The sequence below is a fragment of the Rattus norvegicus genome, chromosome 6 (genome assembly GCF_021556685.1).
Source record: "Rattus norvegicus strain SHRSP/BbbUtx chromosome 6, alternate assembly SHRSP_T2T, whole genome shotgun sequence".
Classification (NCBI taxonomy): Eukaryota; Metazoa; Chordata; class Mammalia; order Rodentia; family Muridae; genus Rattus; species Rattus norvegicus.
Genome location: NC_141539.1, coordinates 79,569,072 through 79,593,274, shown reverse-complemented (window position 1 = coordinate 79,593,274; position 24,203 = coordinate 79,569,072). Strand labels below are relative to the sequence as shown.

Genomic DNA, 24,203 nt, shown 5'->3' with positions numbered 1-24,203 from the left:
GACCCTGCTAATACATGCTGTACTAGTCTGACTCCCTATCTCTCTCACCACCTGAAAGCTTCAACTTTTGCAACTTTCAGGGGAAATGTACACACAGTTGCTATCAAACCTTTCTGGGTCAGTCAGTATAGGAGCTGACATGACACTTCCATGTACTGTGCTTATTCACTTCTAGTCATTTGGTTCTTTGGTGCCAGTGTTCTTTGCATGCCTAAGGAATGCCTCAAGTTTTTCGTGAGCACAGAAGTATCTTTTTATATCCCTAAATTCAGTGTGGTGACTTGCACTATGATAAGCGCTCAGTAAATATTGTCTAGTTCTTTTTTTTTTTTTTTTTGATTTTTTATTTTTTATTAACTTGAGTATTTCTTATATACATTTCGAGTGTTATTCCCTTTCCCGGTTTCCGGGCAAACATCCCCCTCCCCCCTCCCCTTCCTTATGGGTGTTCCCCTCCCAACCCTCCCCCCATTGCCGCCCTCCCCCCATAGACTAGTTCACTGGGGGTTCAGTCTTAGCAGGACCCAGGGCTTCCCCTTCCACTGGTGCTCTTACTAGGATATTCATTGCTACCTATGAAGTCAGAGTCCAGGGTCAGTCCATGTATAGTCTTTAGGTAGTAGCTTAGTCCCTGGAAGCTCTGGTTGCTTGACATTGTTGTACTTTTGGGGTCTCGAGCCCCTTCAAGCTCTTCCAGTTCTTTCTCTGATTCCTTCAACGGGGGTCCTATTCTCAGTTCAGTGGTTTGCTGCTGGCATTCGCCTCTGTATTTGCTGTATTCTGGCTGTGTCTCTCAGGAGCCATCTACATTCGGCTCCTGTCGGCCTACACTTCTTTGCTTCATCCATCTTGTCTAATTGGATGGCTGTATATGCATGGGCCACATGTGGGGCAGGCTCTGAATGGGTGTTCCTTCAGTCTCTGTTTTAATCTTTGCCTCTCTCTTCCCTGCCAAGGGTATTCTTGTTCCCCTTTTAAAGAAGGAGTGAAGCATTCACATTTTGATCATCCGTCTTGAGTTTCGTTTGTTCTAGGCATCTAGGGTAATTCAAGCATTTGGGCTAATAGCCACTTATCAATGAGTGCATACCATGTATGTCTTTCTGTGATTGGGTTAGCTCACTCAGGATGATATTTTCCAGTTCCAACCATTTGCCTACGAATTTCATAAACTCGTTGTTTTTGATAGCTGAGTAATATTCCATTGTGTAGATGTACCACATTTTCTGTATCCATTCCTCTGTTGAAGGGCATCTGGGTTCTTTCCATTTTCTGGCTATTATAAATAAGGCTGCGATGAACATAGTGGAGCACGTGTCTCTTTTATATGTTGAGGCATCTTTTGGGTATATGCCCAAGAGAGGTATAGCTGGATCCTCAGGCAGTTCAATGTCCAATTTTCTGAGGAACCTCCACACTGATTTCCAGAATGGTTTTACCAGTCTGCAATCCCACCAACAATGGAGGAGTGTTCCTCTTTCTCCACATCCTCGCCAGCATCTGCTGTCACCTGAGTTTTTGATCTTAGCCATTCTCACTGGTGTAAGGTGAAATCTCAGGGTTGTTTTGATTTGCATTTCCCTTATGACTAAAGATGTTGAACATTTCTTTAGGTGTTTCTCCGCCATTCGACATTCCTCAGCTGTGAATTCTTTGTTTAGCTCTGAACCCCATTTTTTAATAGGGTTATTTGTTTCCCTGCGGTCTAACTTCTTGAGTTCTTTGTATATTTTGGAAATAAGGCCTCTATCTGTTGTAGGATTGGTAAAGATCTTTTCCCAATCTGTTGGTTGCCGTTTTGTCCTAACCACAGTGTCCTTTGCCTTACAGAAGCTTTGCAGTTTTATGAGATCCCATTTGTCGATTCTTGATCTTAGAGCATGAGCCATTGGTGTTTTGTTCAGGAAATTTTTTCCAGTGCCCATGTGTTCCAGATGCTTCCCTAGTTTTTCTTCTATTAGTTTGAGTGTGTCTGGTTTGATGTGGAGGTCCTTGATCCACTTGGACTTAAGCTTTGTACAGGGTGATAAGCATGGATCGATCTGCATTCTTCTACATGTTGCCCTCCAGTTGAACCAGCACCATTTGCTGAAAATGCTATCTTTTTTCCATTGGATGGTTTTGGCTCCTTTGTCAAAAATCAAGTGACCATAGGTGTGTGGGTTCATTTCTGGGTCTTCAATTCTATTCCATTGGTCTATCTGTCTGTCTCTGTACCAATACCATGCAGTTTTTATCACTATTGCTCTGTAATACTGCTTGAGTTCAGGGATAGTGATTCCCCCTGAAGTCCTTTTATTGTTGAGGATAGCTTTAGCTATCCTGGGTTTTTTGTTATTCCAGATGAATTTGCAAATTGTTCTGTCTAACTCTTTGAAGAATTGGATTGGTATTTTGATGGGGATTGCATTGAATCTGTAGATTGCTTTTGGTAAAATGGCCATTTTTACCATATTAATCCTGCCAATCCATGAGCATGGGAGATCTTTCCATCTTCTGAGGTCTTCTTCAATTTCTTTCCTCAGTGTCTTGAAGTTCTTATTGTACAGATCTTTTACTTGCTTGGTTAAAGTCACACCGAGGTACTTTATATTATTTGGGTCTATTATGAAGGGTGTCGTTTCCCTAATTTCTTTCTCGGCTTGTTTCTCTTTTGTATAGAGGAAGGCAACTGATTTATTTGAGTTAATTTTATACCCAGCCACTTTGCTGAATTTGTTTATCAGCTTTAGTAGTTCTCTGGTGGAACTTTTGGGATCACTTAAATATACTATCATATCATCTGCAAATAGTGATATTTTGACCTCTTCTTTTCCGATCTGTATCCCCTTGATCTCCTTTTGTTGTCTGATTGCTCTGGCTAGAACTTCAAGAACTATATTGAATAAGTAGGGAGAGAGTGGGCAGCCTTGTCTAGTCCTTGATTTTAGTGGGATTGCTTCAAGTTTCTCTCCATTTAGTTTAATGTTAGCAACTGGTTTGCTGTATATGGCTTTTACTATGTTTAGGTATGGGCCTTGAATTCCTATTCTTTCCAGGACTTTTATCATGAAGGGGTGTTGAATTTTGTCAAATGCTTTCTCAGCATCTAATGAGATGATCATGTGGTTCTGTTCTTTCAGTTTGTTTATATAATGGATCACGTTGATGGTTTTCCGTATATTAAACCATCCCTGCATGCCTGGGATGAAGCCTACTTGATCATGGTGGATGATTGTTTTGATGTGCTCTTGAATTCGGTTTGCCAGAATTTTATTGAGTATTTTTGCGTCGATATTCATAAGGGAAATTGGTCTGAAGTTCTCTTTCTTTGTTGGGTCTTTGTGTGGTTTAGGTATAAGAGTAATTGTGGCTTCGTAGAAGGAATTCGGTAGGGCTCCATCTGTTTCAATTTTGTGGAATAGTTTGGATAATATTGGTATGAGGTCTTCTATGAAGGTTTGATAGAATTCTGCACTAAACCCGTCTGGACCTGGGCTCTTTTTGGTTGGGAGACCTTTAATGACTGCTTCTATTTCCTTAGGAGTTATGGGGTTGTTTAACTGGTTTATCTGTTCCTGATTTAACTTCGGTACCTGGTATCTGTCTAGGAAATTGTCCATTTCCTGAAGATTTTCAAGTTTTGTTGAATATAGGTTTTTATAGTAAGATCTGATGATTTTTTGAATTTCCTCCGAATCTGTAGTTATGTCTCCCTTTTCATTTCTGATTTTGTTAATTTGGACGCACTCTCTGTGTCCTCTCGTTAGTCTGGCTAAGGGTTTATCTATCTTGTTGATTTTCTCAAAGAACCAACTTTTGGTTCTGTTGATTCTTTCTATGGTCCTTTTTGTTTCTACTTGGTTGATTTCAGCTCTGAGTTTGATTATTTCCTGCCTTCTACTCCTCCTGGGTGTATTTGCTTCTTTTTGTTCTAGAGCTTTTAGGTGTGCTGTCAAGCTGCTGACATATGCTCTTTCCTGTTTCTTTCTGCAGGCACTCAGCGCTATGAGTTTTCCTCTTAGCACAGCTTTCATTGTGTCCCATAAGTTTGAGTATGTTGTATCTTCATTTTCATTAAATTCTAAAAAGTTTTTAATTTCTTTCTTTATTTCTTCCTTGACCAGGTTATCATTGAGTAGAGCATTGTTCAATTTCCACGTATATGTGGGCATTCTTCCCTTATTGTTATTGAAGACCAGTTTTAGGCCGTGGTGGTCCGATAGCACGCATGGGATTATTTCTATCTTTCTGTACCTGTTGAGGCCCGTTTTTTGACCAATTATATGGTCAGTTTTGGAGAAAGTACCATGAGGAGCTGAGAAGAAGGTATATCCTTTTGCTTTAGGATAGAATGTTCTATAAATATCCGTTAAGTCCATTTGGCTCATGACTTCTCTTAGTCTGTCTACATCACTGTTTAATTTCTGTTTCCATGATCTGTCCATTGATGAGAGTGGGGTGTTGAAATCTCCCACTATTATTGTGTGAGGTGCAATGTGTGTTTTGAGCTTTAGTAAGGTTTCTTTTACGTATGTAGGTGCCCTTGTATTTGGGGCATAGATATTTAGGATTGAGAGTTCATCTTGGTTGATTTTTCCTTTGATGAATATGAAGTGTCCTTCCTTATCTTTTTTGATGACTTTTAGTTGGAAATTGATTTTATTTGATATTAGAATGGCTACTCCAGCTTGCTTCTTCTGACCATTTGCTTGGAAAGTTGTTTTCCAGCCTTTCACTCTGAGGTAGTGTCTGTCTTTGTCTCTGAGGTGTGTTTCCTGTAGGCAGCAGAATGCAGGGTCCTCGTTGCGTATCCAGTTTGTTAATCTATGTCTTTTTATTGGGGAGTTGAGGCCATTGATATTGAGAGATATTAAGGAATAGTGATTATTGCTTCCCGTTATATTCATATTTGGATGTGAGGTTATGTTTGTGTGCTTTCATTCTCTTTGTTTTGTTGCCAAGATGATTAGTTTCTTGCTTCTTCTAGGGTATAGCCTGCCTCCTTATGTTGGGCTTTACCCTTTATTATCCTTTGTAGTGCTGGATTTGTAGAAAGATATTGTGTAAATTTGGTTTTGTCATGGAATATCTTGGTTTCTCCATCAATGTTAATTGAGAGTTTTGCTGGATACAGTAATCTGGGCTGGCATTTGTGTTCTCTTAGGGTCTGTATAAAATCAGTCCAGGATCTTCTGGCCTTCATAGTTTCTGGCGAGAAGTCTGGTGTGATTCTGATAGGTCTCCCTTTATATGTTACTTGACCTTTTTCCCTTACTGCTTTTAATATTCTTTCTTTATTTTGTGCGTTTGGTGTTTTGACAATTATGTGACGGGAGGTGTTTCTTTTCTGGTCCAATCTATTTGGAGTTCTGTAGGCTTCTTGTATGTCTATGGGTATCTCTTTTTTTAGGTTAGGGAAGTTTTCTTCTATGATTTTGTTGAAGATATTTACTGGTCCTTTGAGCTGGGAGTCTTCACTCTCTTCTATACCTATTATCCTTAGGTTTGATCTTCTCATTGAGTCCTGGATTTCCTGTATGTTTTGGACCAGTAGCTTTTTCCGCTTTACATTATCTTTGACAGTTGAGTCAATGATTTCTATGGAATCTTCTGCTCCTGAGATTCTCTCTTCCATCTCTTGTATTCTGTTGGTGAAGCTTGTATCTACAGCTCCTTGTCTCTTCTTTTGGTTTTCTATATCCAGGGTTGTTTCCATGTGTTCTTTCTTGATTGCTTCTATTTCCATTTTTAATTCCTTCAACTGTTTGATTGTGTTTTCCTGTAATTCTTTCAGGGATTTTTGCGATTCCTCTCTGTAGGCTTTTACTTGTTTATTAATGTTTTCCTGTGCTTCCCTAAGTGTGTTCAGGTCTTTCTTGAAGTCCTCCAGCATCATGATCAAATATGATTTTGAAACTAGATCTTGCTTTTCTGGTGTGTTTGGATATTCCATGTTTGTTTTGGTGGGAGAATTGGGCTCCGATGATGGCATGTAGTCTTGGTTTCTGTTGCTTGGGTTCCTGCGCTTGCCTCTCGCCATCAGATTATCTCTAGTGTTACTTTGTTCTGCTATTTCTGACAGTGGCTAGACTGTCCTATAAGCCTGTGTGTCAGGAGTCCTGTAGACCTGTTTTCCTCTCTTTCAGTCAGTTATGGGGACAGAGTGTTCTGCTTTCGGGCGTGTAGTTTTTCCTCTCTACAGGTCTTCAGCTGTTCCTGTGGGCCTGTGTCTTGAGTTCACCAGGCAGCTTTCTTGCAGCAGAAAATTTGGTCTTACCTGTAGTCCCGAGGCTCAGGTTTGCTCGTGGGGTGCTGTCCAGGGGCTCTCTGCAGAGGCAGCAACCAGGAAGACCTGTGCCGCCCCTTCCGGGAGCTTCAGTGCACCAGGGTTCCAGATGGTCTTTGGCTTTTTCCTCTGGCGTCCGAGATGTGTGTGCAGGGAGCAGTCTCTTCTGGTTTCCCAGGCTTGTCTGCCTCTCTGAAGGTTTAGCTCTTCCTCCCACGGGATTTGGGTGCAGAGAACTGTTTATCCGGTCTGTTTCCTTCAGGGTCCGGCGGTGTCTCTGGCAGGGGTCCTGCTGCTCCTGGGCCCTCCCCCACGGGAGCCCAGAGGCCTTATACAGTTTCCTCTTGGGCCAGGGATGTGGGCAGGGGTGAGCAGTGTTGGTGGTCTCTTCCGCTCTGCAGCCTCAGGAGTGCCCACCTGACCAGGTGGTTGGGTCTCTCTCTCACCGGGTCTGGGAGCAGAGAGCTTATTGTCTAGTTCTTGAGTAGATACATTAATATGAGGAGAGCAAAACTGATTTGTGAATATTCAATTAGCAGTGGTAGAAAATCGTGGAGGTCAATATTCTGATCAGAAAAAAAGTTGAGTTCTTTTAAATATTCACATAAAGATTTTGGTTCTGAATTTAGGGTCTGTGCTGTATAACAGAAGGACAGGTAAACATGGGTGCACATACCCAGGACACTAACTGAAAAACTGAGCAGGCAAACACACACACCCAGGACACTAACTGGAAAATGTTTATTGCATTACGGTATGGGTAATAGATAATTTCTGCTATTGAAAGATGTTTATTTCCTCATTTATAGTATTTAGCCCTTATAACTCATCTTAGGAGCCCAAAAGCCTTAAAGTGCATCAGTCCCTCACCTTTATCCCAACTGTATAGTGAAGTTAACTGACCCAAAGAGAAGGCTTGATACAATGACAGAGCAAATGGAAATTCCAAAGTACTGGTCTTGGAGATTGTAGCTAAGTGGCCGATGGATACAAGGTAAATGCTTTAGAAGATGGAAGAGCCAGCTTCTGCAGGAAGACAGTGGTACTACTAGTGGTCATTGATCTCAGACTCTGGGCATTCAGTGTTTGAGAGAATAACCTTTGATGTTTGGGGCTGTAATTTCTTGAAGATAGTCACAAAAAGCTAGGAGAAGTTTCTTGGCAGTTTTGGCCTTTCCATCTCTACTGTATGTATTTGAGAATTGACTGGCAAACTTCCATGAAAAGCTTGATTGAATGTTTTGCTTTTTGAAACAATGTATCTTACTGTACAGTTCTGGCTGATTTTAAACGGGAAGTCCTCTTGCTTCACCTCCTGCTGGCCTTACAAGTGTGTGCCACTCTGCTTGATGTTACTTAGCTTGGTTTGTTTGTTTTAAATGGCACTGAATATACACACCTAATTTAGAGGAAATACATTAGTGGTATGTCCTCTCTGTTCTTAGGAGTTTTCCATTTACTTAAGTTTTTTTTTTTTAAAGTTTGAGAATTAAAAGTATTTTTTTTCCAGGAGAGATTTTTGCACACCTTTAAAAACATAGCTGGAAACAGTTACACTTTAGAAGAATGGTAGCATTAGGACATTTGGGAGGCAGAGGGAAGACTATTACTGGAGTAAAAGAGAACGCCTGCTCTACAGTAGCAGATTCTACCTCGGAAGGGTGGCTGTTCACTTCCTACAGAAGGTGTTGTAGATGAAATGAGTGTTTAGATGAAGTTGAAGAAGAAAGTATTTTTAAAATTTTGGGCTTGAGATGTAGAGTGCCAGGATATCATGAAGCCTGACCTAGTGTACCAAGCCTTGAGTTTAGAACTCAATACCACAGAAACAAACAAAACACCTTGAAATGTTTGAGCAAGTTCAGTAGATGGTAAAATTTGCAGATTGATTTTAGAATTTAGCTCTGTTCCTACATTGGAATATTATATTTCTAAAGATTTGTTGGAAATTTTTTGATGCGAAGCATGCTGAGACTTCATGCATGTTAACATATGTTTTGCCCTGAATTACATGTCCAATCATTAATAATTGCTAAATAAATAAGCTTTTCATGTAAAGAATTTGTCTGGTAGTTCCATCTATATTCTTGGTAAAATTTTAGACTGAATATTTTTATAGAAAAGCAGCTGTCATATATTGGTAATAATTTATTTTTGATTACTTACTATCTGACGGGCTCTAGATCATGCATTTTAAATATTACTTAATCCTTGCAGTAGTTTCATTGGTAGATAATAGTTATCTGCTGAGGAGACGTGAAGACTAAATAGAAAAACTCAACACTGAACCCTGATTTTCGTTGTTTATTACCTAATATTTTTAATCTTCTTTAACTCTTTGGTCCATGAAATTATTATAACAACACCTCAAACACAGTTAGAGACTGCACAAAAATATATTTGAACCATAAAGCTTATAGGAGGATTTGAAGCATTTTTTCAGAGTTTAATTGGACTCCTAAATAAGATTAAATTAAATCACTTGTACCTCAAGGTAGAACACTTACCTAGCACTTTCAAGACCTGGATTCTAGCCAAGCAAACATAAGACTTGATATTGTATCCTACTCAGTCAAGTAATAGAATTTGTTAAGAATAAATGAGCCCTACATGTCTCGTAAAAATTAGCAACTAAGAAAATGATGAGTTTCTGCTAGAAAAGTAAAGGAAATAAAGTTGACTGTTGGTGTTTTATTTCAGATAATATAAGGAAAACATATAACTGTTATCTTCCCTCCGCCCAAACCTAAGATAGAATAGCCCGGCTAACGTGGTGTGTTTGTTTGATTGGAATTTGTTGTTTTTGTTTGAATTCTTTTAAAGTAACAGGCTCAAGGTTCTTGCTCATCTTTCTGTCAAGTGTTCTTCTTAGGGCTTTCCAGAAGCAACTAGGTTGTTACTGCAAGCTTTAAAAAAAATACATGTGCAGTTTCTCATCAAACATGTTTTAAGAAACATAGCCATCTATGTTTATATCTATTTCTTTGAAAATTTAAAACCAATGGATCTAAGCAGTCATGTTCTAGGCTCTAGAAGAGGTGGTGGCATGGTAATGTGCATATGCCAGACATGAAGCATGCTGTGTACAGATGAGAGAAGAAGGTTATCTAAAATACTTCCTTCCTAGGGACAGGGGCATTAGAATTCAGTATGTATACAGTAAGACAGCATTTTGGATAGCAGAGCACAGAGATGAATGCAGCAAAGTAACTGGCCAGTTCTCCTTGAAGATTTTAAAACAAAACATCAGGCTTCAGCTTCAGATATTCAGTTTAATTGCAGAGTGAATAGAAGAATTGGTGTAGTGGGTGATGATGTGTAGAGATACTTGGTGGACATTTGTTAAAGCGTTTCATGAGGATTCAAGAGGAGATGATGCTGTTTGTTTGGTGCCATTGTTATTGGTGAATTTATGTCAGAAATTCTCTACTCAGGCTACACACTGAAACTACCATTTCTTCTTTAGTGAATGCTGCTGGAACACCAAATATAGTCTGTAAACTGGTGCACATGTACTTAACAGATCTGCAACAAGGCAAATGAACAACTTGAATATGTTGAGAGGATCGTCTCACTTTGACCATGCCATAACATCACATGTGCAATTATTGGAGTCTCATCAACTAGGATATAGAGCATGTGCTTTTCACTTATGCTAGTCTTATTTATATTTAAATGTACACACATATACACATGATTTCACATATATAAACACTTTGATTTGAAGTATTTGCATTGTGTGAAAACAGCATTTACTAAATATGTTGGCTATATATTGTTTCCTGTTTTGGACTTTAAAACTTCTAAAAGGCATATACCTAATCTCTTCAGTATCCAAAAGAATATCTTCACTGCTAGAGGAATGATTTTATGAACTGAGATAGCTATTGTGAATGTGTACAACTGGTTATAAAATACTAATATTACTTTATTTTGATTATTCTGAAAACAGCATTATTTTATAATATAAAACTAGTATACTGAGTTAGTTTCTCTTCAAAAAAGTGAAAGTCATCTATTTGTTTGCAGCAAACATCAGTCATATGGTGATACTATAGCTTGAAAGTTCTAATTTTAGGGAGATTTTTACATTTTCAGTTCATTAGATTTACCTCTTTTTATACTAGTTGTTTTCAGTTGGTTAGGAAGTTTAGCCAGGTAGGATGTCACAGGTTTCACAGATTGGGATGCTAAAGAATCAAATATTAGAGCTAGAAGAGACCACTAAAAAAAGAGAGAAGCAGAAGAAACATGTGTCTATTAGCAGTCCTTCCCACACTGGGTTCTCCTGGCAGCTGTTAATTATTTTCCATCTCTGTGGTTCTGGATGGATCATACAAACAATAGAACATGTGCTGTCCTCTGTGTCTGGCTTCTTTTACTTAGCACAGTGTTCTAAACAGGACTTCATTCTTTTTCATGAGTGTGCGATACTTGTATGAATAAACTATGTTTTGTCTCTCTGTTCATCAATTTATGGATATTTAAATTGTTTGCCATATTTGGCAATTATGAGTGATGATGAATATTTGTATCCTAGTAATGAACTTTTCAGGTCATGTGGTAATTCTCTTAACATTTTAAAAAATCTTTCCAAATCATTTTCTAAAACAGCTACACCTTTTATAGTCATAGTAGCAATGCACAATTTAAATTTCCCATATTTTTGCCAACTCTTGTTTCATGTCCAGTCTGATTATAGCTTCATAGTGGTGCCTCTTCCTCTTTGTGCTGGAGAGTGAAGCCACAACCTCATGCATGCTATACAAGTGCTGTACTATAGAGCCATACTCCCAACCCTTTCCTTTGGTTTTGATGTTTTCCCCTGGTGACTAATGGTGACAAGCATTTTTTTCATGTTCATATACTTTTTGGCTATTTGTATATGTTTTTGAATAAATGTCTTATTCAAATATACTATTCATTTTTAATCTGTGTTTTTAACATTGTTAATTTTTTTGGGGGGGGTTCTTTTTTTCGGAGCTTTAATCTGTGTTTTTAACATTGTTAATTTTTTTGGGGGGGGTTCTTTTTTTCGGAGCTGGGGACCGAACCCAGGGCCTTGTGCTTCCTAGGTAAGCGCTCTACCACTGAGCTAAATCCCCAGCCCCGTTAAATTTTTTTAAAAATGAAGTTTGCAAGTGTGTTTTTTTTTTTCTTTCCATTCTGTAGGAAGCTTCTTTGTTTTTTGACGGTGTCCTTTGAAGCAAGTAAACAAACAAGAAATAGATACCTGAGTCAGTTTCCTTTTTCTTTTTCTTTCTGTAGTGTTGGCAGTTAGACCCAGGCCATGCAAGGCAAAGGCTGGGCCTCTGTGTTACCTTCTTTCTCCTATTCTCGTTCATTACTTGTGCTTTTTATCTAAGAAATGATTTCTAGCCCAAGATTGTTTTCCTTGAAAATTACTTTTACTTCTGCCCCTTTTGAGTTTTTATTTTATATATGGTTTACGGTAGGAGTCATACTTGATTTTGTTACACACGTATATCCAGTTGTCTGAGCACCATTGTTATTAAATTGTTGAGTTATTTTCCTACCCTTTTCAAAAGTAATTGACCAGTGAAGGGTTTGTTTCTAGTTCATTATTCTGTATGTCTTCACTCAAACCAGTTTTAATTACTGTTCCTCTGCTTTGTTCTTAAGATTTGTTATAAGTATTTTAGAATCTCTGTGACTTCCTACAAATTATGAATCATCTTGTCAATTTCAGTAAAAGAGTAATGTGGATTTGGGTAGGTGTTGTATTGATTCTAGATATATCTAGAGACTTTTACTGTCTTCACAATATGAATTCTTAACATCTTTTGGTCTTCGTTTATTTTTTTAATGTTTTAGAGTTTTCTTATTTATCACCATAATCTTTATCATCATCATTGAGAACTAAGTGGAGGGGATAAATCTAGAAGCAGAGAGAGCTGAGATAGAGAATATGGAAAACTGACTGGCCTGATTGTTGACTCTTGTCCGGACTCATGAAATTTTTCTCTGCTGCTGGGAGGGCCTCTGCAATGGACAGTCCTATCACCCCCGCCGAGTCTTTACTTTAGGTTTTGGATTACTAATCCTGTCTGTAGCTAAGAACAGTTGGGGTGCTAAGGAACCAAACCTGGTCCTCTGCGAGAGCAGTAGGTGCCTTTAGTGTCTTTTTTGGTACTTTATCTAACTTCCGTCCTTACTTAGAACTTTAGAGTATCTTTTGCATGACTATTGCCTAATGGTTGGGTTTTGAGTTGAAGTGTAGAAGGACTGTTTCTGTTGTCCCAGTCTGCTGCACATTTGCCAGTCTGTCCCCTGTTGGGTTTCAAATTGGGCTGGAACCTTAGCTTTTAGACACAAGAGCTGAAACCCACCACACTAGTGTAAAGTTTTTCCTCCGTAGAATTCTTTCCTTTTGGATTTTTTATTTTGAAATAAAAACTGAAAGCTCCCTGGTAACAAACAACAACAGCAACAACAACAGACTTTTATCAAATATATTTGTTGTGAGAATTTTTTCTGAACTGAGAACCCAGCATCAACGAGAGTGGAAGAGAGATGTCACCAGAAGCCAGGATAGCTCCTGGAAAGCTGCTGGCTGGGTCTACTTTGTATTCTCACTTTATATTCTAAAAACACAACGTGGGGTGGGCAGGCAAGCAAGACTTGACCAGAAGTGTACCTGGCACTCAGTAAGTTGTTACAGGCAACAGCCCATTGTTTTGCTATTTCTCCAGGTCATTCTGTTCTGGGTAGCAAGTGAAGTCGTGCTTAGTAAATCCGCAGTGCAAACTGTGCTTGCAGTAAGTCACTAAATAAGCCCATAAGGCAGTATCTAATGATTGTTCTTCTCTACCTGACTTCTTATCACCTTTCTTCAATTGTAATTCTTGTTGTTGCCCTTAATCGATGAGTCAGCATGAATGTTTGGGTTAGGATGGAGATATATATAGATATAGATATACACACACACATATATATATATATATACACACACATATATATACACATACACACACATATATATATATACACACACACAGAGGATATATATATAAAATCTCGTGTATGTAATCAATTTAATAGTTTTAGATTGTGTATATGTTTTATGAAATACTTTGTAGATTGATTTTTTTTTTTTTTAGATAGGACTAATGCATGACACACGGGCCTTAAACTCTGTGTGTAGTAAAGCTCCTTATCCTCCAGTTTTGTTGTGCTAGACAAGCACTCTACCAAACTGAGTTGCATGTGCGCAGCTGGGTATTTGTGGTAAAGTCTCACTGTATAGCCCTGGCTGGCCTAGAACTTGGCATGAAAACTTGACTAGCCTTGAACTCACACCAAATGCTGGGAACAAAGGCATGTGCCATTATGCTTGGCTTTATTTTCTTTAAAAAAACAAAAATGGGTGCATGTGTATGTCCATGTCTATCCATTCCATGGTGCACTTTGGAGGTTGAAGGGCAACTTGAAGAAGCTGGTTTTGTCTAATTGACTGTCTTAACTGGAGAGGTAGCATAGTAGCTTTTCCCTTTATGTGTTCTTTTCATGTTCGGTTATTTACTATGCTATCTATTCATCTGGTGCTTTACTCATTGCTGTTAAGTTCAAATCTTTTTCAGTGTCTGCCCACCACTGTTAGAAGTTATACATCTGTTACCTTTATGATTACTCTTTTGTCTGTGTCTTTACTTATCCAATCTGCCTTCTTTTCCTCTTTTCTTCTCCACTTTCATTTTTGAACTTATGTAACTTGTATAAATTTTATTAAGCATTTTAAATTTTCTTTTTATTACTAGCATGTATGTACATGTGTGTACACATTTGTGGGTACCTTCAGAGGCGAAAAGAGTGTGTTGGATCCTAGTGCATGAGTTACAGGTGGTTATTAGCTACCTTACATGAGTGTTCACAACTGTATTAGGGTTCTCCAGAGAAACAGACCTGATGGAATGAATGGAATTTATTAGAGTGGCTTATAGGCTGTGGTCTGCGTAGTCCAGCAGTGAATGTCTACCAACATAAAGGCCCAAGGATTGGGTAATTGTTCAGTTTACCAAGCTGGATGTCTCAGCAGTCCCAGTCGGGGCTAGACTCCCAGAGGATTCCTAGAGAGCTGCTAGACTTCAGTCTGTGTTGGAATCCTAAAGACGTAGGTTCTAATACTAGTGAAGGAATGCCTCAGCGGCAGGACAGATGAGTGAGGGCAAGCAGGCGAAAATCAAAAGCTTCCCTCTTCCATGTCCTTTTATATGGACAGCCACCTGAAGGTGTGGCCTAGAGTTAGGGTGTGTCTTCCCAACTCTAAATGATGCAGTCAAGAAAATCCCTCATATTTGGGCCCAGCGCTTGAGTTTTAGTTGATTCCAGATATAGTTAACAACCAAGATTAGCCACCCCAGGAGTCTGATCCTTTGAAAAAGAAGCATGTGCTCTTAACCATTGAGCCATCTCTAACCCTTTATCTGGCATCTACCTCAATGTTGCTGTGAAAGTGCTTCGTGAATAAGCTCGTGAATAAGTCATGTGTTGTTGGGTCCATCCTCATTACTGCTGGTGGCCGTAAGGGAATGGTTTGCAGTTTGGTAAACTTTACTGTTAGAAACAGATTATGTATAGTACATCCTACAGGTTAATAAAATACACCACTAATTGTGGAATCATTTGCAATGACAGTTACTGTTTAGTAGATGCATTACAAAATTTGTTGAATTTTTGGTTTCTCAACCATGTTAGTGTAGTAATTTTTCAGGGACACATTTAATGTCTGGTCTTTAAAAGGAAAGCTGACTTTTGTCTGACAAAATTTTTGTTTACAAACATGCTATAGTGTTTAAATAGTTCAAAAAAATGTACCAAAGAGAGTAAATGTACTAAAATCAGGTTCTTAAAAGTTACCCATTTTTCTTAATACCCCAAAGAAACATCTGAGAAATTTAACTGATGGAAACTAAAGTCTAGTCTACTTTAATATTCCCAAAGGTTTACAAAGCCCAAATCATTTTTTTAATAAAAAAATTGTATTTACTTAGAAGCATTTGAATGTCAACAAAACAGCCGCCATCTTTTTGCAATTACAGAGTGGTATTCAGTTAACAGAACAACAATTACCTTCATATAAGCTGCATCAGAGACAACTGAAGATGGAAAAAAAAAAGAAAAACAAAAGAAAAACAAAAACAATAACAACAAAAAGAAACAAAAACCAAACTACTGTCCCCATATATAACTAATTTGTGCTGTGCACCAACAAAAACCTGCTTTAATTTCCATGCCAATTTACAACCCCCAGACTATACCAGACAAGGCTAGTGGCTATTGAAAATACCACCAGGACAGGGCTAGCTAAAGACACATTCGGTAGTGTGTTAACTATACAAAAAAAAAAAAAAAAAAGACACTGTGAAGTTTAAAAACAAATCTTACACAACCTTACATTTCAATTTTTTTCTTTTAAAGGAGTGAGTTGTGTACAGGGGTGTCAAATGCTTTATAGACAAGAAAAAAAAACTGTGCTAGAACCAACTTATTCATCATCCTCTTCTTCCTCATCCTCTTCTTCCTCTTCTTCATCATCCTCTTCATCATTCTTGTCGTTTTCCTCTTCCTTTCTTTTTCTTGCTCTTTTCAACCTTGACCACCCCCTTTTTCGCTGTATCAGGTTTTCCTTTAGCTCTGTAGGCAGTGATATCCTTCTCATACTTCTCCTTCAGCTTGGCGGCCTTCTTCTCAGAGGGCTGCTTATCATCATGGCAGTGTTGTTCCACATCTCTCCTAGTTTCTTTGCAACATCAGCAATAGATAAGCCAGGATGCTCGCCTTTGACTTTTGGGCGGTACTCAGAACAGAACGAGAAGAGGCCAAAGGAGGCCTCTTGGGGGCATTGGGGTCCTTGAACTTCTTTTTGGTCTCCCCTTTGGAGGGGATATCCTCAAATTTCCCCTTTTCTTTAGCAGACATGGTCTCCACCTCTCTGAGCACTTCTTGGAGAACTCTGAGAAGTTGACAGAAGCATCTGGGTGCTTCTTCTTGTGCTCCTCCCAGCAGGTTTGCACAAAGAATGCATATGAGGACATTTTGCCTCTCGGCTTCTTAGGATCTCCTTTGCCCATGTTTAGTTGATTTTCCTCAGCGAGGCACAGAGTTGCGCAATGCCTGTCCGGCTCTCGCTTGCCCCGGCACTGTTTCTATGGAGGTCAATGTACTGCAGTGGCTCCCCAATCATTTTTAAAATTCAGAAACCTTAACCTGGATTTCTGTGAAATGTATATTTAGTTTCTTTAGGAAAATAACTAGCTCACAGACGCTTCCAAACAGAAGTGTTTGTGAATATAGATAATATTTTGATCCTCCCCCCTTTTTTTGGTGGGTGTGTGGGTGTGTCTGTGGGGGTGGTGAAAACACTGCTAGATGAAAATGGTAAAGGTTTGTTGCACAAAGTTAGGCACTGGCCACTGAGGCATGATCAATACTCAGTGTGCAAAGGCAGTAAGCCTTTAAATGAGGAGCAGGAAAGTTAGTGGGGCATCTGGAAAGGGCAAAACTTGATTTTTTTTGGCTCAAAGTTGATGGAATGTTTTTTGTAGCCTCTCTAACTGTACTTCTCTTCTGTGTCTCTTCTCTTGAATTATTCCAAAGAGTTTCATACTAATTTTTTAAAGATTTATTTATTATATATAAGTACATTGTAGCTATTTTCAGACACACCAGAAGAGGGCATCAGATCCCATTTCAGATGGTTGTGAGCCACCTGAAACCATGTGGTTGCTGAGATTTGAACTCAGGACCTCTGGAAGAGCAGTCAGTGCTCTTAACCACTGAGCCATCTGTCCAGCCCCTGATTTTTTTTTTAGATTTACATATTTTACATATATGGATGATTGCCTGCTCATCTGTCTGTGTATGCTGTATATGCCTAATGCTTGTGGAGGCTAGCATTAGAAGAGGGTATTGGCTCTTCTGGAGCTGGAGTTACAGATGTTTGTAAGCCATCATGTGGGTGCTAGTAACTTGGGTCCTCTGCAGCTGCACCATGTGCCCTTAATGCTGAACTATCTTTGGGATCCAAATAAGTGAAGGGCTCTTATATTTTACCTTCTTTGTCCTTGTGTTTTACTCTGCCATGTAAACTGCATGAATTTACTATCAAACATGAGAATTTTTGGGGGCTGGAGAGATGGCTCAGCGGTTAAGAGCACCCGACTGCTCTTCCAGAGGTCATGAGTTCAATTCCCAGCAACCACATGGTGGCTCACAACCATCTGTAAAGAGATCTGATGCCCTCTTCTGGTGTATCTGAAGACAGCTACAGTGTACTTATATATAATAAATAAATAAATCTTAAAAAAAAAAACATGAGAATTTTTGTTTGTTATTGTGTTTTAAAATAATAGAGAGAGGCTGGAGAGATAGTTCAGTGGTTATGAGAAAGTAGTACTCTTGCAGAGGACCAGAGTTCGGTTCTTAGTACCCACATCAGGTAACTCACAATCACCTGTCACTTCAGTACCAAAGAATCCAATGCCCTCTTATGGCCTCCATAGACAACAATGCTCACATGCACATACCCACACACAGATATTCATAAGGCATATTCATTAAGGTACAAATACATGCACATACCCACACACAGATATTCATAGGCATATTCATTACGGTACAAATACATCTTAAAGTAAAGAACAAATTAGTTTACTTTTCATAGGCCTGCTTTCCCTGCTTAGTCAAGGAGAAGCCCCAAAAGCTCAAATTTGTAATCTTCCATCCTAAGCTCCACCAAAATGTCAGGAATGTGTCACTGTGCCTGGCGTCCAGTGCTTGTTTATTAGCATTAGTCAAGTGTGCAGCTTCCCGGCTTTGTTAACAGCCATATGGGAAGGAAACTGAGGGACAATATCTTGGCTCCTAATATCTTGGGAAGTCTTGGGTTGAGTCATGTTTGCTTTTGTTTTGTTTTGTTATTTTCATTTTCTTGTTTCTCTTGGGACATTACTTGTAATTTTAAGCATTTCAGAAAATTTAGATGGAACTGTAACCTATTTCCTTCTCATTTTAAAGTTTTTCAATGTGTTCAAAAGGAGAATTTTTTTATCTATCACAGTAGTTTAAAATTTTATTTGATATTCTATAAAGTATATTTGTATTCTGTGACTATTACTCTTCTGTTGCACTCAGGTAATAGGCAGTTTTTATTATGACTATACAGTATAGCTGTTCAGAGTTGAATAGTAGATGACTTTCATTAAATTTTGAAAGGAATTCTGTGTTCTGATTTCCCGTATATGGTGCATGTCATTTCACTTCCACAATCAAACTTTCTATTGTGCAAATAATTTTATGTTTTGTTTGCATGCTATACTGAGAACTTCTTGAGAACAGTCTCAAGAATTTATAATCCTCAAATGCTCATTTATAAAGCCTATTGTTATCTATTTATTTATTATTTATTGAATTACCAGTATTATTCTTATAAATAGTTCTTAAAACTGTTAGGGGAGATAATAGAAAAGCTGAAGCCACGAATTGAAAATAGATCTTTTAAAAAAAGATTTATGTATGTAAATATTTTATTTCTATGGGTGGCTTTTTGCATGATATCTGCACACTAGAAAAGGGCATTGCAGGTGGTTGTGAGCTGTAGATACTGGGAATTGAACTTAGGACTTCAAGAGGAGCAACTAGTGCTCTTAATTGCCAAACCATCTCTCCAGCCCTGAAAATTAGATCTTTGAGACACTGATTTTGAGTAGTCGGTCAGTTAGTCAGTCAGTCTGTCTCTGTCTCTGTCTCTGTCTTACGCAACAGGATCTCTTATCCTAGCCTTGATCTCCTGATCCTTCTCCTTCAGCCTTTGGAGTACTTAAGCTTGCAACTGTGTATCATTGCACGCAGTTTTGACATTGCTTAAAACAAACAAACAAACAAACACGATGGTAACTTGACCAATTCTATTAAAAACTAAAACTGAAGTAGGTTGTAATTGTAAAAACAAAGAAACAGATATAGACCTTGATAGACTAATTACTAAAAACTGTTTGCTGTTGTTTTTTTTCAGAGAATGCAGACTCTATTGACCTTAAACAGTTCTTTGACCAGCATTTTTCACATATATACTATGTGTTTTTTGAAAATTTTGTGACTATTGAAGCCAGTCTTAAACAGAAAGGTAAGATACTAACGTGTATTCTGGGTTTATGTTTCTAGTAGTCATAAGCATTAACTTAAAATGAGGATCTGGGCTTTAAAATTTTAGTATTGTTTTATTTTGATACCTTTCAGATGTATTTGAAAGGAAACTAACAGACTCATAGGGCTATTTTGTAAAGACTTAGAATATTTGCTTTTTCTGATCAGGTTTCCTCAATCTATCTTCATTGTTCTTTCTTAGGAATGTTTTAATATCAATAGAAATAGTGTTTTTCATAATTAAAACTTACAATACGTGATGACTTGTTATTCGGTATAAGTATAAGCGAAGTTTCCTTTTTATCCTGGGGATTGGATCCAAGGCCGTGTACATGCTGAGTGTGCATTTCATCATTAAGCCGCTCCAACTCCAGACCTGGAACCTAAAGTTAGAAAAATTATGCTAAAGAGTAGAGAGTGGGATTATAATATTGTGTATATAATAAATAGACCATTCTTTACCATTTTGCTAGAGAATAACTAAAGAAAAGCCCAGCGGTAGAAATATTTAAGCTCATTAAGTAGTTGTTAACAGTAAGAATATTTAAAGTATTTTTCTGTTCAAAATGTTTCAGGTCACAAGTCTCAAAGAGAGGAATTAGATGCTATACTTTTTATTTTTGAGGTAAGTACTATGAGTCATACCTTTTAACTTTTTCAAAAAATAATTCTGGGAAGATAAAGAAATATATTAAAGTATTTAGACATATAGTGAAACATAGTTAATCTGCCAACCTTTTGAAGAACTTAATTAACTTAAAAATCTATCTGGCTGGTCTTGTGTATTTTTGAGGTATAATGAAATTTTTAGCAACAAAATTATGTTTATGCATTTGACAATATAAAATTAATTTGATAGCATATTTATAAAGTGAAATTTTTAATTTGTGAAGTTTACACAGATTTTTTTAATCTCTAGAACTATGGCTATTATATATGCCTATAGGATATATCATTTTTTTATTTATTAGTTTTGCTTTTGTTCTTTTCAAGACAGGGTCTTAATATATAGCGCTGAATGGTCTGAAACTTGCTATGATAGACCAGACTGGCCTTGAACGTACACAGATCTTCCTGCCTCTGCATCTCAGGTGTTGAGATATAGGCGTGTGTTGCTGTTCCAGGCTTTATCATTTAGTTTAGTACAGGGTCTTGCAGTGTTGTGTGACATTATTCCTGAGGAGATGTGAACAGTGTCTACTCACTCCAGATAGAGACCTGATGGAAGATCACAGTAATGATAACACACCAAAGCCCAGCTTTCTGAACCAGTGAAGTTATTGGGGTTACGGGAGTATGGAAGAAGTGTTACTTTCAGAAGCATGAATGATTCAAGGCAGCTACAACTGAAAGCTCACCCCAGCATGGGTGATGGATGACTCCATACAGTTGGAACCCTAGGACTTTGTGCAAGGCATGCAGGCAGCTTGACATGAGGGAAATTATTGGCAATCTGACTGTTTGTGTAACCTTAGGGTGCCGGAGGGGGTGCAGATGTCATTTTCAGGAACTTTCTGAGACTTGTGAATTATTTACTTCCTGAGCCTTAAAGAAATCCCTTTAGAGTCTTAAGGAGCTTCCTTCTAGGATGGACTCTTTGAATTGGGAGGAGATTGATGTACAATACCTGTAATACTTGCCTTGAACCTCTGCTTAGACTTTCTGCACCAAGCGTTGCGATTAAGGCATATATCACTGCAGCTCATAATTTCTGCTCCAACGGCTTTTCATTATAAATTTGAACAAAATAGCCTTGTTTTTTAAATTCTTCTTTTTATATCACTTTGAATTAGACTGGGGAAAATATTTGTAAACAAACAGGAAGCATAGCTTAGAGCTAAGTGGCTATTAGCCCAAATGCTTGAATTACCCTAGATGCCTAGAACAAATGAAACTCAAGACAGATGATCAAAATGTGAACGCTTCACTCCTTCTTTAAAAGGGGAACAAGAATACCCTTGGCAGGGAAGAGAGAGGCAAAGATTAAAACAGACACAGAAGGAACACCATTCAGAGCCTGCCCCACATGTGGCCCATACATATACAGCCACCCAATTAGACAAGATGAGTGCAGCAAAGAAGTGCAGACCGACAGGAGCCGGATGTAGATTGCTCCTGAGAGACACAGCCAGAATACAGCAAATACAGAGGTGAATGCCAGCAGCAAACCACTGAACTGAGAACGGGACCCCTGTTGAAGGAATCAGAGAAAGAACTCGAAGAGCTTGAAGGAGCTCGATACCCCTTATGAACAACAATGCCAAGCAACCAGAGCTTCCAGGGACTAAGCCACTACCTAAAGACTATACATGGACTGACCCTGGACTCTGACCTCATAGGTAGCAATGAATATCCTAGTAAGAGCACCAGTGGAAGGGGAAGCCCTGGGTCCTGCTAAGACTGAACCCCCAGTGAACTAGACTGGTGGGGGGAGGGCGGCAATGGGGGGAGGGTTGGGAGGGGAACACCCATAAGGAAGGGGATGGGGAGGGATTAGGGGGATGTTTGCCTGGAAACCGGGAAAGGGAATAACACTCGAAATGTAAATAAGAAACACTCAAGTTAATAAAAAAAAAAAAAAAAAACAACCAAAACTCAAAAAAAAAAAATTTTATTTTTTGGCTCAGTGGTTAAGAGCACAGACTGCTCTTCCAGAGGTCCTGAGTTCAGATCCCAGCAACCACATGGTGGCTCACAACCAACTGTAATAAGATCTGATGCCCTCTTCTGCTGTGTCTTAAGACAGCTGCAGTGTACTTACATATAATAAATAAATCTTTAAAAAACATTTATTTTTTTAGCACGTTCAAAATTTAAACCCCATTCATCCCTATTCTAAAATTACTTAATATCAGAGGAAATAGTCATAGAGATATCCTTATCTTTATGAGAATTTAGAGACTGGTAGAAATTCAAGACTAGAGCTGATGACTTGAGAGCCCAAGAGAGAGCACAAAGCCTATTTCTCATAGTTGAGATGGTTGTGCATCTGTAGTCCTGTTACTCGGGAGGGAACTTCTTACTGAGAGACGAGGGCCGGCCTGAGCCTGGGAGTTCATGAGCAGGCTGGCCACCTAACAGAGTAAGACTGTCTCTAAAATTAAAATGCCTGGACATGGTAGTAAGTGCTTCTAGTGCAAACCTTTTGGGGGCTGAAGCAGGAGAGTTGCAAACTTTAGTCCAGCGTGGGTTGTTCCACGTGGTGAGAACCTGTCTCAAAAAGAAGAAGAAGAAGAAAAAGAAAACAAGGTGCCAGACAACAGGAACTGATATTTAAAACTTAATTCTTACTGATCTCGGATCCTTTGAAACCTGATTGAATAATTGGCAAAGAAACTACCTTTTAAGTGGAATAGTACACACAGATTTGGCAGAAACTGAGTGTCCCTGAAGAATGCAAGATAATGGTTGCTCTGTTTTCAGGAAACAAGGTAACTGATGAATTAAGAAAAATTCTTTTCAGGAAATTGAAATTACAGAAAAATATTAAAAATAATCCTGTGTGTAATAGGACATCTGGGTTATGGATCACTAAATTTCATTAGAAAAGAGACGTGAGATCAGAGTGGTTGGTTTCCTTAGGGGTTGATGGTATGTGTTGCTTTTATTTTCCTTTAGATTGAGTCCAGGGCTTTGCACATGATAAGTGCGCACTCTACCCCTAGGAAAAAGGGAAACCTCCAGCCCTGGGGCTTTCATCTTTAAAACATCTTTTAGCCTTTTTACTAATTTTATTCTTAAAATATAAATCATAAAGTGACTACTTTCTGGTTAAAAACCTAATTGTATGTGATGTTCATATGGGACAAGATTGGAGTCTGCTTTTTCTGTAATTGAAGGCACATAAAATTTGTAATTTTTTAATCCACATTAGAAATTCAAAACATAAGCTAGACATGGTGGCTATGTGCCCATCACCATTGGAGATCATGATTTTAAGACCAATTAAATCCTGTCTCTAAAAACATAGTTAAATCTAAAGTGTGACTGATCAGAAGTTAAGACTGTTTTTGAGTAGCTCACAAGCTTAACCTTTTCATCCTTTCTATAATTTTTATTTTTTCCACAACAAATATATTCATTAGCTAGCTGTGGGAGACATGTAGGTAAGTCATGTAAGTGCCTATCAGCCTCTGGTCACAGGCATGGAAACAGGCATATTGAAATTACAGTCTTGGTCCATCTGCTTGCTAGATTTCTACCCTAAGCACACTACTCAACCCATTTCTTTATTGGTCAAGAGAGATGTTTGGGTTGATGGCGAGGGTAATGAGATGCCGTTATATAAAGTATCTAGCTTGAGCTTATGAGCATCCTTTAATGACATGGTTAAGTACTACTTATAATACCATCAATAATAACATACACAATGTCATTCAGCAAGTGGATAATGGCTGAGTAAACTGTAATAATAATTTAGCTGTTTTATGCTAGAATAATCTACACAATATAGTAGAAAATGGATAAAAAGAAAATTTGAGGTATTATATAAAGTGTTTTAGCTTAGCTTGACTATAAAGCTTCTAAATTAATTAATTAATTAATTTATTTATTTATTTATTGCTTTGCTACCTATATCCTACATGGCATCTAGATACCTTTGGGCTCACATGATTAATTAATGTAACATGCCCTATCTTTTTATTCTTTCCCCTCTCTGCCTTCCTAGCCTTTCTTACTTTCTTCCTTCTCTTTCCCCCTCTCCTTCTTTTTCTTTTCCTTGTCTTCTTTTCCCCTTTCCCTTTTCATGTCCCTTTGATCTGTTTGCCAC

At 38.3% G+C, this 24,203-nt stretch overlaps 1 protein-coding gene across 1 annotated transcript in view; it reads left to right on the top strand.

The window, feature by feature from the left end:
* Ralgapa1 (Ral GTPase activating protein catalytic subunit alpha 1) overlaps positions 1–24,203 on the top strand; it is a 274,127-nt gene that overhangs the window by 17,487 nt on the left and 232,437 nt on the right. Inside the window, 2 exon segments of the mRNA NM_020083.4 lie at positions 19,302–19,412; positions 20,008–20,057. Coding sequence (NP_064468.4) covers positions 19,302–19,412; positions 20,008–20,057 — 161 coding nt within the window.